This window comes from Colletes gigas, unplaced genomic scaffold, assembly GCF_013123115.1.
Source record: "Colletes gigas isolate AHSC1104 unplaced genomic scaffold, ASM1312311v1 Colletes_gigas_Sc00015, whole genome shotgun sequence".
Classification (NCBI taxonomy): Eukaryota; Metazoa; Arthropoda; class Insecta; order Hymenoptera; family Colletidae; genus Colletes; species Colletes gigas.
The window spans coordinates 5,550,670-5,567,049 of record NW_025106644.1 but is presented as its reverse complement, the minus strand read 5'-3'; the positions used below and the strand labels follow the sequence as shown (position 1 = coordinate 5,567,049).

The window sequence follows — 16,380 nt, the reverse complement described above, 5'->3', positions numbered from 1 at the left end:
TATTATTTCAAACAATAATTCTTTGATTCTATAACAAAGAATGTTTATTTAATATTGAATTCAATTTGTATTTGTATATTTTTTGCCTATATAGGCAAATATACCATTTTTGCCTATATAGGCAAATATACCATGTTCAGTTTTATTACATAAATTGTTCCATAACAGAGGTGTTCAGTCTCTGAATTGTTCAATATAAAATTATTCTTGGTCTTTAAAAAGACCGGTTTGTCCCTTCGACGCTGCTCGTCAACCATCTTCTTGGCCATCTTCGATTTTGATTGAATGGAAATCTTGGATTAAATTCTTCATCTCGTTACGATCCGTCTTGTTTGGTGGTTGAATGATAACTGTCGCGCGCTCGCCAGGGGGGCACGGGTTTTTATAAACTTTCCTGAAGCTAGCGCTGATTGGCTGAGGGAGTCGCTAGTTGACAGATATGATCAGTAATTGCAAATAAAATAAATAAGAATTATTATTTGAAATAATGGAATACTTATAGGTATATATAAATAATATCTACATATTCTCCATCAAAATACGCGTTGTTTGCAACTTGAAACATTAAGATCCTTCAATCCGTTCAGAAATTATAATGTTTTAAAGATAAATAATGTTCGTTTGACATTTCATTGCGTATGTTTAAAACATTATAACTTCTGAACGGATTGAAGGATCTTAATGTTTCAAAGTGCAAACAACGCGTATTTTGGTGAGGAATATGCAGACATTCTAAGAATATTCGAAAAATTACTCGGTATTTATGCAATTTTGTTGTTTGTGCAACTTTGTTAATCAAGTGTCGCCCCCATCGGAATGTCGCCCCCAGCGGACTGGCTGCTGATTGGCTGCTGTATTTGTTGCCTCCAAGTGCATAAAAGAGGCCACAGATGACCAACAATTTTCAGTACTCCTGTAACCGTCAGGGGTACTGTTACGCGTAATTTCTGTTTCAGATTCTCTGATTCTACGATGCTGACTGGTATCGCCGATTGGTATAATACATACATATATTTATATTTATATAACTAATACCATTATTGTGTTTTCTATTTATATATAGGGATGTATTATTTCGTTGTTTCTGTTCGTCTCTCCAATAATTCATTCGTTTTTTCTTTCAGCTTTTATCTACATATATTACATCGTTGGGTAGAAATTTGTCTAATTATTCTGTTCTTTATTTTCGACATCGATGGGTTGTTATTTTTCGAATTATTTTCTTTTTCATTCTTTACTTCGTTGGGTTGTGATTTTTCAAATCATTTTGTTCCTCATTATTTTCATCGTGGGGTTGTTATTTATTTACTTATTCTCTTCTTGGTTATGTTGGTTGTTTATTTGTATTTGTATTTGCCCCTATATTTGTTCGTATAATTAATTCTAATTTGTGTGTCTAACTACTAATTTTTATTTTAGTTTTTATTCAGATCAATTTTTAGAGGGAGGACTTCGGATTCATCTGCACGTAAGAACATTAAATTTAAGGCGCGGCGCGAGTGTAAAAATTAACGTCGAATATTTCTTTTTCCTTTCTTTCTCATTCCCATGTTTATTTCAATTCCTTAATCTCATTAATTCCACCTACGACGTTAATTTTCAATTTACATTGTATATTATTTTATTTACTGCGTAGATTGCCAAGTGATGAAATAATTAATAGCTTCTTTTCTAGTCTCGTTTCTCCGGTCACCGCTGCTTTAATGTAAAAAGCAAGTGATCGGCCGTTTAGATGGTTCGAAGGGTCGGTTGCCGTCCTCTGGTGGGACAATTCTAGGGAAAGAGTCATCGGCCGTAGAGGGGACCTGTTCCTGTCTGCGGTAGCCCGGATTCAGGATCTCTCTCCTTTGTCAGCCATCCCGAGTTGGGTCCCGTGGGCTCCCAGCAGGATGCGTGGGAGAAATGGAGAACCCGTGTCTGGTGCGTCGATTCTCCTCCCCTTCAATTGGACTCGCTGAGAGGCAACGAGCTGCCCCTTTTGACCCGCTATTCGGTACGTGTCGCACCTCATATTCCTACTGCACTGTGCAGTATTGTGTCGCGTTTCGTCGTGTCGCGTCTCCCACAATATAGCTTCCTCCTTTGTTTTAGAACAGTAATTACTTGGCATCTTTTTTTTGCGTAATCTAAGTGTGTAAAAAGGAAGGTCGACCGAACTTTGTTCCATCGATCTCACTTTGGGTCTCCAATCGCAGCAACCTCCTCGTGGTGAGACCTGGTAATCGGTGTTACCTTTGACGAAGAAATTATTCATTATGGGTAACACCGAGCTAATGGCTGCGAATTTAAAACAATAGAAATTTGACTTTTAATCTGAATCAAAATGAAATGTTGTCTAATACTTTTTTCTGGGTATTCATGAGCTCAACTTCTAGAAAAAATTTCAATGAGATAAGTTTTACTATTATAAAAGTTATGATCGTTTGAAAATTGACAATTTTTCTGAGCAATTTGAGATGAAGAATTTAATTGAAGATTTCCATTCAATCAAAATCAAAGATGACCAAGAAGATGGTTCACGAGCAGCGGTCAAGGGACAAACCGGTCTTTTTAAAGACCAAGAAAATCTCATATTTTGGAACAACATCTAAACTGAACAAATAAACTGAACAACTTTTATATTGAACATCTCAGTTATGGAACAACTTATGCAATAAAACCAAACATGATATATTTACCTATATTAAGGATACGGTATAAAATTAAAAAATGATCGTAGACCAGTTCCACAATTTGCATAATTTTATTACTTTGGCAGTTTGGTAAAATTCATATACATATCTCTTTTTGCACAGTTGTGCTATAATACTCGATCACAATATTACATAAATACATGCGGAGGATTATTATACTAAAAACGTTGATTCTTATAAGTACAATTATTTACATAAATGAATCGTTATTATAAAATTATCGTGTGGCAACTGCAAGTGATGTCAAAACTCAGAGTTAGGATGTCTTATGAGTTTCGAAACACATCGAGACACGTACCATTGTCTGAGGCAACCACGATTACAATAAAACATTGCACGAGTGCGCATAACTGTCATAACCACTAATAATATATTTACGTTTTTCCTCTTCAAGTTTTACCGTAGAACTTTCGATTCAATAAATACAACAACAAATTCACGTTAACCTTTGCCTTACCGAACATGTCCATAATCGGTGAGCCTTCGAATTGTAACTCGAGCAGCTTTTGTATATCGATATCAACTTTCTCCATTTCTACTCCCATAAATTTACAACGTACGCTAAAAAGTCCGCTATGTTCCGTTGGACTTATCTCAAAAATAACGTTCTTAAACTGCGACTGCGGAAGTCCATCAACTTCCAAGAGCACTCCTTTTTCCTGCAATTTCGCGGCTGAGTATTTCAACGTCATTTTCGATCTTAGCTTGCCGTGATTATTTTTCTGAGTCACCTTGAACGCTTGCAAAGATCTGCAAATGATTCAAATCGGTTACAAGCAGAAATCGTTAAATTAAGAACAATCATGTACGTACCCTCTCCCTGTGTGTAAATTTTCCAAACATCTTTGTATATATTCGTTATAAAACTCCACCTGTTCTTGATAATACTTGGATTTTTCTTCCAATCTCTGTTTGGTTAAATGCAAGGTCTGCAGCTCCTTGTTTCGAATAATTCGATACTTCCCTTTGTTACAAAGATCTTTGGCCACCGCTGTTATGATATTTTGATATCCGTCTGCCTGACTGACCCATCCTCCCAATTCAAGTTTATTGAGATACGCGCGCAGTTGATGCTTACAATCGTTCAAAGACGAGCTGAAAATAAATTCAACGATTCATTTCTTCCTTATCTCCTGTTAAATAAGTAACTTCCTCTATATACCTTTTGTGAATAACGTTCAAAGTAGGCGATATACTGGTACATTTTACATCGTACAGTTTTTCTTGGACAGGAGAACATAACGTTTCCAATGCCTCTACTAACGTTTGACCTTTTAAGAATTGAAGTACAGACACCAATAACTCCTTGGTCTTAATAAAAAGCTTGTTCAAATTAGCGTCTTCGTTCTCAGGTACTTGAAATTTGTTAGTAAGTACCAGACACACTTCAGTTTTCCCGTACCTTACTAAATTCGACTCGCATGTCCGATCAGCTGGTAAGTAATTTTAACGTAACATTTTATTAATTCGAATATACTGCAATAACGAACAATAACGTTGTTTCTTACAGATTCCGAGCAAAGATGCAACAGTTGGCGCTGGACCTAAATCATCTAATAGATCGTGCAACGGATCCATTGGATCTGGTGCAATTTGATCCTGATACTCCAACATGAGACAGTGGGTGTCACAAATTTCCTGAAAGAAAAAAAGGTGCGTAAGAACTTTATTTTTGAGTTTTAAAAGGGTAGTTGCCTCACTTGTAACGAAATGTAAATCTCAGGCTTGTGAATGAGCGTGGCCTCGGTATATTCGTGAATAGAAAAATGCTCCTCCAAATCCTCAATCTGGCAACAGTATCTGAAGAATTGTTTGAACTTTTCGTGGCACTCGATTATGAACGAATTCAAACAGAACAAATGCGACGCTTCCTCGCCGAACTGAAAGAATTTTGCACCGAGTATTTATTTTTCACTTATTTTTACATGTCGCCAGATCATAAAAATGAGTATAATTACCCCTTTTTTGGAAGCGGCGAACTGCAATATTTTTGCAATGCTGGCTAAATTTCGTCGTTGATCGTTCGATAATGATCTGTCGATTGGTAATGTGATTATGTCAAAGGCGTCCGGGGCTACGATAGCCGCATTAATAAAATGATAGTAAATCAAATTGCCAACCACTTTCAGTATGTCTTTCTCCGGAGCATTAGGGAATTTCTCGATCAATGAATCGTTTAAAATCTTTGCCATGTACAACATTCCATACGGTATCAGATCACGAGATTCCGTGATTTTATTTAGGAATTCTAAAACGGTACTTTGCAACAATTGTATGCCCCTGTTTAGTCGTTTTTGTACTTGTTCGTAGTTCAAAGCTTGCTGTTGCGTCACCGTGTATGGAAGATCTCTATTAAGAAAAAATAATTATAAACAAACAAATACGCATACATTTTTAGTACATTTTTTTTTACTTACAGTGTTTCTCCCGTCTCCATTTCTAATTGATTCCTCCAACACTTATAAATATCAATTGGATTTGTTTCTATGTTCAGTGTTCGATCGGCTAATATTTTCTCGATAATTGGCCCAACAATTTGCCTCAAAGCTCTTTGACCGTTCAATTGTCGTGCATAGTTTACTACCATTTTCAACACCAGTGGATTCCCGGTTACAACCTCGGATGGTTTTTGAAACTTGGACCTAAAATTAATATAATTAATTTTCCATGTAATTGATTTTATCAGGATTGTTATGTTACGAAAAATATACCTGATTTCTTCTTGCAGCGCGCTTCCAAATAGCTTCAATAATAAATATTCTTCTCTGATATTTGATCCAAAGTTGAACAATGTTAAAATCACATTTTGAAGAAACTTGTTCGTTTTACTTTGAGGCAAAAGAAATAATAATTTCGACAAGTACGACGGATTAGTTTGCAACGCGTAAAACAAATGTTGATATCCCTCTAACATTTTTCGTCCCTCCTTCGTTAATGATTTCAACCCTTTATGAGAAATTACACCGTCCGATAAAATGCTTTTTTGCTCCCTGTTGGAATGTTTCTGTTTCGCGAGCGTTTCTAAACTCTTCCCATGCGCCACGACATCCTGCAAATTAATTTTATTTAAATACGATGCTGCCTGGCAAATATAACTGTCATATTTTTGTAAACATTACTTGTAACGTAATTCTGTTCTGAATGAGCAATCCGATTTTTATGTCCATGCTATCCAATTGTTGCGACAAGGTCTGATTGTGTCGTATACTTTGCACTACTTCGTGCTTCAGGTGCTGCAACGACAATATCATGATCAAAATTCCATAATAAATTTTTAAATGAAAATTAAAAATCCTCTTACTTGTAACTGCAAGTCTCTGTCGTAATCCTCCGCGTTGAAATTTAGAATTGCAGAAAAGTGACGAACAACAGGAAAAGGTGGTTTCTCTAAATACAGCAACGAATGGAAGGCTCGTCTTTCGGCACGACCACGCCATAAAGCTTGTATTTTTATAATGTTTTCCTCCTAAAATATATATAAATATATATATACAAGGTGTTCAGACACTCCTGGGAAAATTTTTTAGAATCCACCATTAAAATTTTTTCCAGGAGTGGCTAAACACCCTGTATAATACTATGCATCGAATAAGGCAAAATTATTTTTACCATATTAACCACGAATAAAATAAATACAGTTTACCTGTTTCCTATAACGATCCAATACATCAGCAAATTTCGCTTTAACTTTTAAATATTTATTTTTATATCTCTCTGTATCTTGTTCTCGTCTCTCCTCTAGCAACTTCAAATAACGTTTTCGCTTAACTATACCACGCCACCACGACTGTATAAAAATTATTTTATCTACGTTTCTATAAAAGTATGAGAATCTATCGGAAATTCGTTTTCGTAATAAATATCCTCGAATACAAGCTTGCCATCGGATTATTTGTTTGTTTATCTTATGTTCCTCGTGTTCTTTTATCGTGGTATTTTTTACTATTTTCTGGGGGAAAAAATACATACTTGTTTTTTATGACTTATCGGTTCAATTATTCTAAAGGGTTAGTTGTAGAATACCTTTATGTCTTCCACATTAACGTAATATGATTCCGATATATGTTTTGGACAATCCCATGTGTAATTAAACTTCTCCAAGTCCAAATATGATTCGTTACCTTTTGGAGTAATAAAACGAACAAGCGCGCAATTGTAATTTTTACCCTGAAATGGTGTAAATTAATTATTTAATTAATTGATGATTCTAGAGGCCAAAATAAGACGAAAATCAACAAATACCAATTATAATTTATTTCGAAATCGTACCTTCTTTGTTCTCACGTTGCACAGACTTTGAAAACATTCAGTCTTATATTTTTCTGGTATTTTCAAGCCAAAAGTTTGCAGACAATCGATCGTGAATAGCATATCGTTTCGCTGTAAACCCAAATTCACCTGTGCCAAAAACGTGCACGCTGCAAAGAGACAAAATGCATTTACCAAATTGCTAAAAATTTTATAAGAAACATAAGAACAATTGTAAATACAGTATACCGTGTTGGACTGTTTCAGCTTCCGCAGCAACGATTTTCGATACGGCTTCTACGTCCTCCAACCATAACTCGGATCCATCCAAATGTTTTTCAGCAAGACATTTTTTAAATAATTTCAGATAAAGGGATGCGTCTTCGGGTGAAGTAGGCTTTAGTAGTTTCAAAGAAGTATCCCTCAAAGCAGTTATAACTGCGTTTCGATCGTTATTGTCAACAGCGAAATTTAACTTACGCAATACTTGTATCACTGCAAAGAAACAAACAGATATGAATATACATATGATATGTGGTGGTAGTCTAAAAAGATACTTAACATACCATCGTCGTTATTTTGACACTGTTGATTCACAACATCGATACATTCTTGGATATCGATATATGTTAACAGAGGACATTCTTCAGCAATCGCTTGCTTTTCACATCGAACCGCCGCCAGTGCTCTACAATATTTTACCTTATTCTCATGATCCAAATCCTAAGATACGACTTATGTAAAAATATAACTTCGCATTACAGTAACCGCACTGACATAAAATAAATAATTATGCTTACAGAGACGTGGCAATTTGGATTTGTCAGTGACTGATAAACTAAATCCGGATTTCCAGTGTCCACTGCCTTGCTGATTTCGGCGATTAACGAGAGTACACGTACGCTAACTATTATATCGTTGTACGAAAGGGTTTTCTGTTAAACGTATCGTTTATATTAATAAAAAAAAATAAATAATTTTAGTGTCTTTCACGTTCCAGTTACCTGAGATTCCATACGATCTGCATTCATTTCTTCGTAATATAATGGCATTGCAAATTCCTCGATTTTATCGCATAATCCAAGACTGGGATTTCTCAGAGCATCATAAAATTCACTCTGTACGCCGGTTTGCAATGTTACATTTAAGAATTTAACACCTTCCTCGCCTGTATCGATAAAGATATTTTAGTACTCGATACAATGCTGCAATTTCTGTTACAAAATACCAACGTGTTCGGTTTGTAAGTGCTATTTCGTTCCCCTTATTAATTCCATTTTGAAGCAATTGTCTCCAGTGATGATTGCTTTCTGAATAAGTATTGTTCCATTCAGGGCTTTCCAGCAGTTGCAATAATTGTTCTTTATAAAATTCTGCATTCTCATGTAGAATGTTCTAACAAAGAAATAGTATTTATATATATTATATCATCAAATAACGGGAGTAATAAATGTAGAGATATAAAATGTACTTGTAAGCATAAAGTAGGTGATTTTAACGTATCCATAAATTGATTATTTTTATAACGAATTGATCGAGTTAAGCTTTCCATTGCGCATTGAACTAAAAGAAATATTAATAATTAAAATAAAAAAATAAAATCATCAAATATTTTCTAATATACCCCAACTTACGATTTACGTAATTGATATGTCCCTGAATTTCTGCTTGAGTTAATAGTTCGTCGTATACGTCTGGTATATAGCTGTCGTTCAAAGACTGCCAAAATTATATAAATTATTAACGATATGCTTTTATTATTTATTAACTTCTACTCACTCTATTAAGCGCAGCCTCTGCTTTAGAATCTTTTGCTTCTGTTAAAACATCACTGTACTCTTTTATATAGAGCGGCACAACATTATTCAATTGTACTACTTTGTTTTGAAGCGCAGTTAATGTTTTCCCGTAATCCTTAAACAGTAATCATCGATTAATAATTATGTAAATTATTATTTAAATTGTTTTAGACACATAAACGACGTACACACTTTTTTTGTAATGGCTTGATTAATTGCTATAACCGCAGCATGAAGCGTTGCAGCATCGGTCTCCATGCTATTCGCCAGCAAGCCCCCAATTTTTTGAAAGGAAGGCATCTGAATTCCATATTTTTTCAGCTCTTTACTGACAGCATTGATTTCCTCGTCTAAAAAATATAACGTTTGTAATATCTTGGTACGTATTTAGCTTGCGTAATATGCAATTGAATAAATACCAGTAAAATTCACTTTTCCATACAAGTCCTGAATCTGTGGGGCTTTTCCAAGTTTAAATAAATGAGTGCTGAGCGCGTGAATGCAATATATCACACGAGGCATATTTTTTTTATCGTAGATGTCGGTAGTCTCTGGCTGAAAGGTCTATTAAAAACAATTTCACTCGTTATTTTGAACAATCTCTTATGGAAATAACTCTAAATTTAGTATATAACAGATGCATACTAGGGGAAGTTGCATAGATTTTAGGGACTTTAAAAAATGATTAATGTTGTCCGTGTGACGAAATTGTAAGCCAGCTGTCCCGTAACGCTTCTGTTCGATGTCATAAATTTTATTCAGAGGCAAGGTTTCCGGCGCCATAAAATGTGCAAGTTTTGCCAGGTATACTCCGTTCCGTAAATTCTCTTCCAATTCGGTCGTAGGAGGAAGCGTTTCCCTGAGACACGCCTCCATCCATCTACGAAATATAAACAGTATAAGACTTGTGAAAAGTGGAATAGCAAACACACGTGTACGACTCATTGACAGTCATACTTCTTTGCCTCTTCTAGATGACAGAGATACTCGTAAGCAAGCGTCTTTTGACGTTGCTCGTCCATTTCTTCGGCTGATTTACGAGCATCTATACCTAGAAAACATTTCCTCGTAAATAAAATATAATTAAATGAGTCCGCTTTGTGACATTGCAAGCTACCGGAAAAACTCTTGACATTCGGTGTCCTGATACAAAATATGGAATAAAAGTGAAGCGTTCCCGCTTATTAGTGATCTTACCTCTTTCATGATTAATTGATTTGTCATTAATATCATTCATACCCATGAATAGGAGAAATATAATCTACAAAGTAAGAAATTGGCAACCGTATGCGATAATGAATCGGTACGTTAATTCCATGTATTTAAACTTGTTCAAATTTGCAGGAATGTTGCAACACTGACCGGTAGTGCCAACAGAAATGCATTCTAGTCTAAAATGCCATTGGACGATAGCATTTATCTAATATTTCATTGGTCCTTTCGATCGAGGATTGAAAGACACTAGCGCCAATTTCACATTCTGGCGGCAACGTCAGTATGGTCTCTCCCGCCAAAGTGAGAGGGTCGTTTGTGAGTATACAACCAATAAAAAACTATCTTTTGATCGTTTGATGTTTACAAAGAAACATTTCCTTCGGTTCAGATTTTAGACAGACTTATCCATACGTTATTTTCTTTTTAAGATTGTCTATCGCTAACATCTATCGATGATTGTAAATGTTCATTGTTTAACATGGAATTTGTTGCAGGAACACGTACAAAAATATTAATGGACTTCTGGTTATATCATATGGTTTATAAATTTATAGTAAGTTATCTAAACTTCTACCGGACACAAATAATATATATTTGAACGATCCGTGTGTGTATGTATTTTATTTATGTTTACTTTAGCAAAACAAGCCCTTTAACTTTTTGATAATAAATAAACGTTAAAGAATCGCAAGGAGCTTATTTATACCAAGTTTACTTTATCGTATCCTCCAGGTAAACGAATATGCTGCAGAGTATGCTGCAAAAGCATTTCCAAGGGAACGAATGCATGATAAAAACATTGCAAAACCTGTAAGAACGATGAAAAATGCCCTTCGGCCATGTACCGTGCACATTCTCCACCGGCTCTCCCAAACATTAGCATTTTCTCAGAATCCAACGTATAGAGGGTATTCGGCTAACTGTGGAAAAAATTTTAACGAGGGATTCTGGAGTCTAAAATAAGTCAAAAATCAAGAATAGTAATTTTTTAATCGAGGCTTCGTTAAAAAGTTATTAACAGTTGCGCCTGTAGATAGGCAACTTGAGTACAGACGCAACTGTTAATAACTTTTTAACGAAGCCTCGATTAAAAAATTACTATTCTTGATCTTTGACTTATTTTGGCCAGAAGAATCCCCCATTAAAATTTTTCCCAGGATTGACAGAACACCCTGTATATTCCTTTGTCAATGGTGAATTCGCGCGAAAGCTCTGACTCATGGCCGAGATTTCTTCACGCGTATTTACACTGTTGTCTCATTAACGAGAAGCACGCGCAACCGTTGGTTGCTGGCGAAGCAGCACAGAATTAAGGGAAGGCTAAGGAGGAAATAACGCATGAATAAGAGGGGCGAGGGGACAAGGAGGGAGGACAGATAAAGCGTTTGACCCTCGCCCCTTCAATGACCCGCGAGATATCGTTCCACTAAATTCACCGACGCGCCTACCAGTCGAATGCGTGGCCTCGTCAACTGCGGGTCACACCGATCGCTGTTTATCCAGACCGCTCGTCGATCCTGACTACGTGCCCTGTCAAAACCGGAAATGCAACTTCCGAAGACACTGTTCCTCGTCTCCTGCTGCATCCTCGCTTGTCGATGCGACGACCAGAAGCCTATCGGTGAGCTGCTCGATGTTCCACAGAAGTGTGGAACTTACTCGATGAGGATTTGCACGATTTTCACATAAATCGATTTTTAATCGTCGATCGAAGTCAAGTTCAAAGGCCGATCTGTCGGCTAATACCAAGAATCTTGCATTTCCTCCGGAATCGATACAAGATTATGTACAGTCAAGAATATTATTTATCCTGGCTGGTATTGAATTAAAATGTACTTGATTCTCATGCTCAGTTGTCGACTCGATGCTAATGTGAGAACACGTTTCAGGGAAAAATGATACGACGTCGCAAATAGCGTTCGGTGAAAAACGACTCGGGGATCATATTCGCGCAATCTTGAAGCATTATCAGCAAGATGATCCAGTGGGGCTGCCAGGAGCCCCGGTACCGGATCCCATGCCAGTGCCGGATATGAAGCACTCCTTCTCCATGTACACCATGAATTTCAAGCAGGTCAACGTTTACGGCCTCTCGAAATTTCGAATCGTCCGCATGGAGTCGGAACTGTCTCTCATGCAAGTGAGGTTCTCCGTTTGCAAAGCGTACAAAGGATTTTCTTGATTTTCAATAAGGTCCTTTCAAATCGCCAAGGTCGCTATAGCAGAGCTTAACTCTTTCCCCGGCGTGAATCATGCCCAAGAAACTGAACTTGACCGGCCAAACTTTTTTGGCTCGATATCGTCCCGATGAGTCCATAGGTTTCGCTATTTAAAGATTGCAATTTAAAGCTTCCAAAGCATTTGAAAATGTTTCTCGTTCCGTAAGCTAATAAGCTAATTATACATTTTTAATGTTCCGCGTTGCTGACTAACGATAGAAACATCCGAGTCAAGAATCTTTGCCAAATTGGTGATTGCATGAGAATTAGCTGACGGAGTAAAAAACAATTAACATACATCTACGCTGTTATGTTTCTCGAAGGTGTCTGTGGCGTTGAGTATCGAGACCTTGGACATTCGCGGATTGTATACATTGTCCTCCTGGTTGTCACGATCTGCTGGCAACTTCACCGTCGAATTAACGGGGGTGACTGTCCAAGGTGTCGCGCGCCTCGAGGTCGCCACCGATGGAAAATTGCATGCCCAAGACATCGACATGGACCTGACGTTCGATAAGATAGACATGGACTTCAAGAATTTGGGCTTCCTGGGTTCCGTTTTCCAAGGGGTGATCAATTCCGTGGGGACCTTCATTTTCGACAGTATTAAACCCTTCATTTTGAAAGAGGTCAATACTAACGTACGGTAAAGAACAATTCGTTCACCGCTATTACGTCAAATGGAGCACGTTACCGATGATTAAATGTTTCAGGGGAGAAGTCAACAAACAGATATCACAGTTGCCACAATACTTCCCCAATTCTATATCACCGTTCGACATGGCGGTCGCTGAGGCTCGCAAGCAAGTCTCCCAAATGGGGTACGACCCGTTTAGGGTGAAGGATTACAGCCAAACTGTCGGTATATTTACCGTGATGTCGACCCATACTTGGATCACCGGTCTAGCGAGTTTCTATCGAATGGGGAACATCACTTTAAACATGGAAAATCGTACAGTAAGCGATACAACGAGAACTACAAATGTAGTTTGTTTACGTTTGTTTGAGTCGACGATCTTTCTTGGCGGTGGGGATAATTGCATTTGCATATATTGTATCGTGCCCGAGTCGCGAATAACTTGGATGTTCGATTGCAACATCCACCTGTGAATGCAAATGCAAGCCAAAGAGCCGATTACCGTAGTTACATCATTTATTACGTCTTACGAATTGTAAATAAAAAAAACATGCTGGCTAATCGGTCACAAATCGGTATCCATAATCGTCGCGATCGTTGTGTCACCGATGTCGTGGGCGTTTACAATATCATCGAGAGGTTGTTTCCTTATAAAGGTGTACGCGACGATCGACGTTGGGACCCAAGAGATCGAGGGAAGGACCCACTGGGAAGTGAGCGTGATCGGTGGCGTTTTGACCAGGGCTGGCACGGTCTCCTTCACCATACAATATTTCAGGGTTCAGGTGACGTTGAGCCAACCGTTGGACACACGGAAGAGGCCCGTACTCGAGGAACTTAATCTCGAGTTGGGTAATATCCAAACGAGAGTCCACGGCGCCGGTACCATCGATTACTTAATCGAAGCCGGTGTCAATGTACTGCCAAATCTTTTGAGGTTCGATGCTTTCGATGTTAATTGTATCACGATTTTATGGGACACCTTGAGAAAGTCTGCTCTGTCGACAGGTATCAGATCATGGACGCGATAGAGGGACCGCTCAAAAGACGCTTGCAATTGGAATTGAGGAAGGTGGACGTCGAGAAACTGATTCACGATAAAATACCGGACATAGAACAACAGGCTAGGTATATTCAAGGTCTGGTTCCTGCCGAGGAGACCATCTTCGAGGAGGTGGTGCCTCCTGAAGATCAGGACGAGCAGCCGTTTTCGGAGAGCGAGGAGAATCGAGGGCCTTCGTAGATCGTACGATAGTTAGATTATACATATGGTCAGTCGTTGAAAGATGGAATTTTTAATCATTTAATTTCGCGATTCACGCTCAGCCGTGTTTTGTAAATACTTTACAAAAATAAATTTTTTAAACATACTTAGGGGGTTCTTATCTTGAAATAAAAAACACCAATGTTACATGGAGATTAACATTTATTGGAAAAAAAAAAAAAATTAATAAAAAGCACAATAGCGTATACACTGAATTATAATTATTCGATCTCTATAATTATAATTAAGTATAGGTATATATATATATATATATATAACGAAAGTGCTAAATATCAATACCAACTATATTCGTGTTTTTAATATACAGTTAAGTATGGCGGTTTCGAGAGTAGAAAGTAAAGTAATACAGTGTTTCAGACTTTCGTTACAACGTCGCGATTAATCGTGCGACGTATATGCGTATAGATTAATATCACTATCTCAAGTTTAAACGACTCGAATCTCTTTGGATGTTTGCGATAATCGGAACCTTGGATACCTAACGTAATCGTGTCGTTAATTGTACGTAACAACAGCTAAATATAACGCATGATATCAAAGAAGAAAATTTAAAACGATTAAAACCCAATCGATGCTGTGATATGTTCACGTATATAGCGACCAAGGATTTTAAGCTCTGATCGCTGGGGTGTTGCTCTGCTCAATTGGTATTATTCTTTCTCCAGGTGCTGGCATGGCGAGTCTCGGTGCAGTGATGGTAAGGATACCGTCGGAGGACAATCTAGGTCTCACGTGGCCAATGTCGTAACCCTGCGGCAGCATGTATCGCCGCACGAATTGCCTGGAAACGTATCCGTGTTGGTCCTTCTTCTCCTCGTGTTTGCCCTCGATGGTGATAAATTTGTCGTCCGTTCTGACGGTGATCTCCTCCGGCGCGAACTGTTGCACGTCGACGATCACTTGGTACTTGTTTTGGTCTCGTTCGATCGTCGTCGAGCCACCCGCCTGTTGTTCCAATTGGTTTATCATATTATTGAATGGACGGGCCATTGCACCCAACGACGGGATCGGTGGTGGCTGCCATATGTCATCGCTAGTAGTTAGCCGTTTGAAATGGTCCTCGAGATTTCGGTGATATCTGTCTATGTCGTCCCACAAGCTGCGGAAGTAATCTCTCGATACCAGTGCCATTATGTCGTGATGGATCTGCATGGAAGAGCGCATTATTTATAACACGACAGAACGATTATATTTCGTGTAAACAAAATATTGATTTTTTTTTTTTAAATTAATGGAAAAAAACGCTCGTAATTTGAATTCGTTAGATCCATTTGACATTAAAAATAAGTCGTACCGAACGTCCTTACGCGTTTCTGGCTTCTATTTTTACGAACTCGAGGACATGTCGCGAAACGTAATGCGAACGTATATGCGCAGATTTTAAAATCACCGATGTTTATCGTCGGTTAAGAAGTGTACATAAAAATGTATATCAAACGCGGTTGTCAAGCGTGATTAAAAGATATAAAAAAAAAAGCGAGTATCAAGGTCCAATAAGATGTCCGTGATATTGTGTGTTGACAAAACGGTCGATGAGATTAAAACAATAAAGGCTTTACCTTTCGTTAAACAACGTTTGCTTCGTTACACGAATCACTCACGAAGGATAAGAAGTAATTGGAATTACTTTTACTTCGGATGAGGTTTCGTTCGATATTCGATCGGAAATTTACACGAACTTGTCGCTTCGAATTGCAGTTTCTAACTGACTGCGCAGTACTGTAAGCCGCCGGTTTATATATTTGGTTTGCCGCTCTTTTCGAGACTTTTCTAGATGCGTCTGCGCATGGACGCATCACGCATCACACCCCCTCCCCTCCACTCCGCTTTCCGTTCGTTCGAGTCATTTCCTAGGAAGTTTTTGGCACCGTAAGACCTGCTTCGATGCAATTCGATGGTTTAAATTTTCTCACGGAACACCATCTTTCTTGTAGTTGATACAAAACGTAATGTATAATTAGATTCCTGTGTATGCTTCCACTTTTTAATAATCCTGAATTATCTTAATACGTTTCTTAACCCTCAGCGACCCATAAGCGTACAGGAGCTTGGATTGGTTAGGATCACCATAAACGTATTCCCCCTCGATGCAGATTATTGGTCGATGTTAGCACTAGGAATTGTCGTGTGAATGTTAAAGTTGCATCGATTAGCAACTGTTATTAACAAGATCTATTCAATGTTTGTCCATTGTCATTAGTGGCACGAGAGGTAATTTATTAAACAGATACTTGTGTAAAATACTAATTATTAATAATGGTATGCAATATGATAATAGCAAAGA

At 37.8% G+C, this 16,380-nt stretch overlaps 3 protein-coding genes and 1 long non-coding RNA gene across 6 annotated transcripts; 2 read left to right on the top strand and 2 right to left on the bottom strand.

Annotated features, from left to right (window-relative positions):
• Positions 1-3,017: 3,017 nt before the first annotated feature.
• On the bottom strand, positions 3,018-9,997 carry LOC122399990 (ras GTPase-activating-like protein IQGAP1). The gene is made up of 26 exons (XM_043401138.1): positions 9,938-9,997; positions 9,698-9,791; positions 9,386-9,620; positions 9,160-9,304; positions 8,933-9,090; positions 8,721-8,855; positions 8,576-8,660; positions 8,413-8,504; positions 8,174-8,336; positions 7,946-8,109; positions 7,742-7,876; positions 7,508-7,664; positions 7,191-7,436; positions 6,963-7,111; positions 6,717-6,860; positions 6,337-6,642; positions 5,995-6,159; positions 5,813-5,926; positions 5,405-5,742; positions 5,111-5,335; positions 4,652-5,042; positions 4,394-4,573; positions 4,202-4,331; positions 3,856-4,126; positions 3,507-3,788; positions 3,018-3,443 (listed from the first exon to the last, which is right to left on the bottom strand). The coding sequence occupies exons 1-26, from the start codon at positions 9,981-9,983 to the stop codon at positions 3,083-3,085; spliced, it is 4,911 nt and encodes a 1,636-aa protein (XP_043257073.1). The 5' UTR covers positions 9,984-9,997; the 3' UTR covers positions 3,018-3,082.
• LOC122399996 lies at positions 6,946-9,830 on the top strand. Of its 2 annotated transcripts, none has more exons than XR_006259315.1 (3): positions 6,946-7,839; positions 7,942-8,184; positions 9,715-9,830. It is a non-coding gene; the product is annotated as an uncharacterized LOC122399996 (long non-coding RNA). The 2 variants fall into 2 exon arrangements; XR_006259316.1 differs by having other exon boundaries at positions 6,946-7,861.
• A 1,121-nt stretch (positions 9,998-11,118) lies between the features above and the next one.
• On the top strand, positions 11,119-14,181 carry LOC122399994. Its single transcript, XM_043401149.1, has 6 exons — positions 11,119-11,576; positions 11,845-12,095; positions 12,498-12,820; positions 12,888-13,131; positions 13,468-13,748; positions 13,820-14,181. Exons 1-6 carry the CDS (start codon positions 11,501-11,503, stop codon positions 14,052-14,054), a joined length of 1,410 nt encoding a protein of 469 aa, XP_043257084.1. The 5' UTR covers positions 11,119-11,500; the 3' UTR covers positions 14,055-14,181.
• Positions 14,182-14,282: 101 nt separating this feature from the next.
• On the bottom strand, positions 14,283-15,819 carry LOC122399995 (protein lethal(2)essential for life-like). Of its 2 annotated transcripts, none has more exons than XM_043401151.1 (2): positions 15,677-15,818; positions 14,283-15,244 (listed from the first exon to the last, which is right to left on the bottom strand). In XM_043401151.1, exon 2 carries the CDS (start codon positions 15,225-15,227, stop codon positions 14,706-14,708), a length of 522 nt encoding a protein of 173 aa, XP_043257086.1. In that variant the 5' UTR covers positions 15,228-15,244; positions 15,677-15,818; the 3' UTR covers positions 14,283-14,705. The 2 variants fall into 2 exon arrangements, with proteins under 2 accessions (XP_043257086.1, XP_043257085.1); XM_043401150.1 differs by having other exon boundaries at positions 14,284-15,242; positions 15,656-15,819.
• Between the last annotated feature and the right edge of the window lie 561 nt (positions 15,820-16,380).

Excerpts from the sequence above, each read along its gene's own strand:
- LOC122399990 (XM_043401138.1), bottom strand. The coding sequence starts at position 9,983 with ATGGGTATGAATGATATTAATGACAAATCAATTAATCATGAAAGAG. Across the intron at positions 6,643-6,716 it reads TTAATGTGGAAGACATAAAG|AAAATAGTAAAAAATACCAC; the intron begins GTATTCTACAAC and ends TTTTTCCCCCAG. Across the intron at positions 6,160-6,336 it reads TGGATCGTTATAGGAAACAG|GAGGAAAACATTATAAAAAT; the intron begins GTAAACTGTATT and ends TATATATTTTAG.
- LOC122399994 (XM_043401149.1), top strand. The coding sequence starts at position 11,501 with ATGCAACTTCCGAAGACACTGTTCCTCGTCTCCTGCTGCATCCTCGCT. Across the intron at positions 12,096-12,497 it reads CGGAACTGTCTCTCATGCAA|GTGTCTGTGGCGTTGAGTAT; the intron begins GTGAGGTTCTCC and ends TGTTTCTCGAAG. Across the intron at positions 13,749-13,819 it reads GTACTGCCAAATCTTTTGAG|GTATCAGATCATGGACGCGA; the intron begins GTTCGATGCTTT and ends CTCTGTCGACAG.
- LOC122399995 (XM_043401150.1), bottom strand. The coding sequence starts at position 15,227 with ATGGCACTGGTATCGAGAGATTACTTCCGCAGCTTGTGGGACGACATA.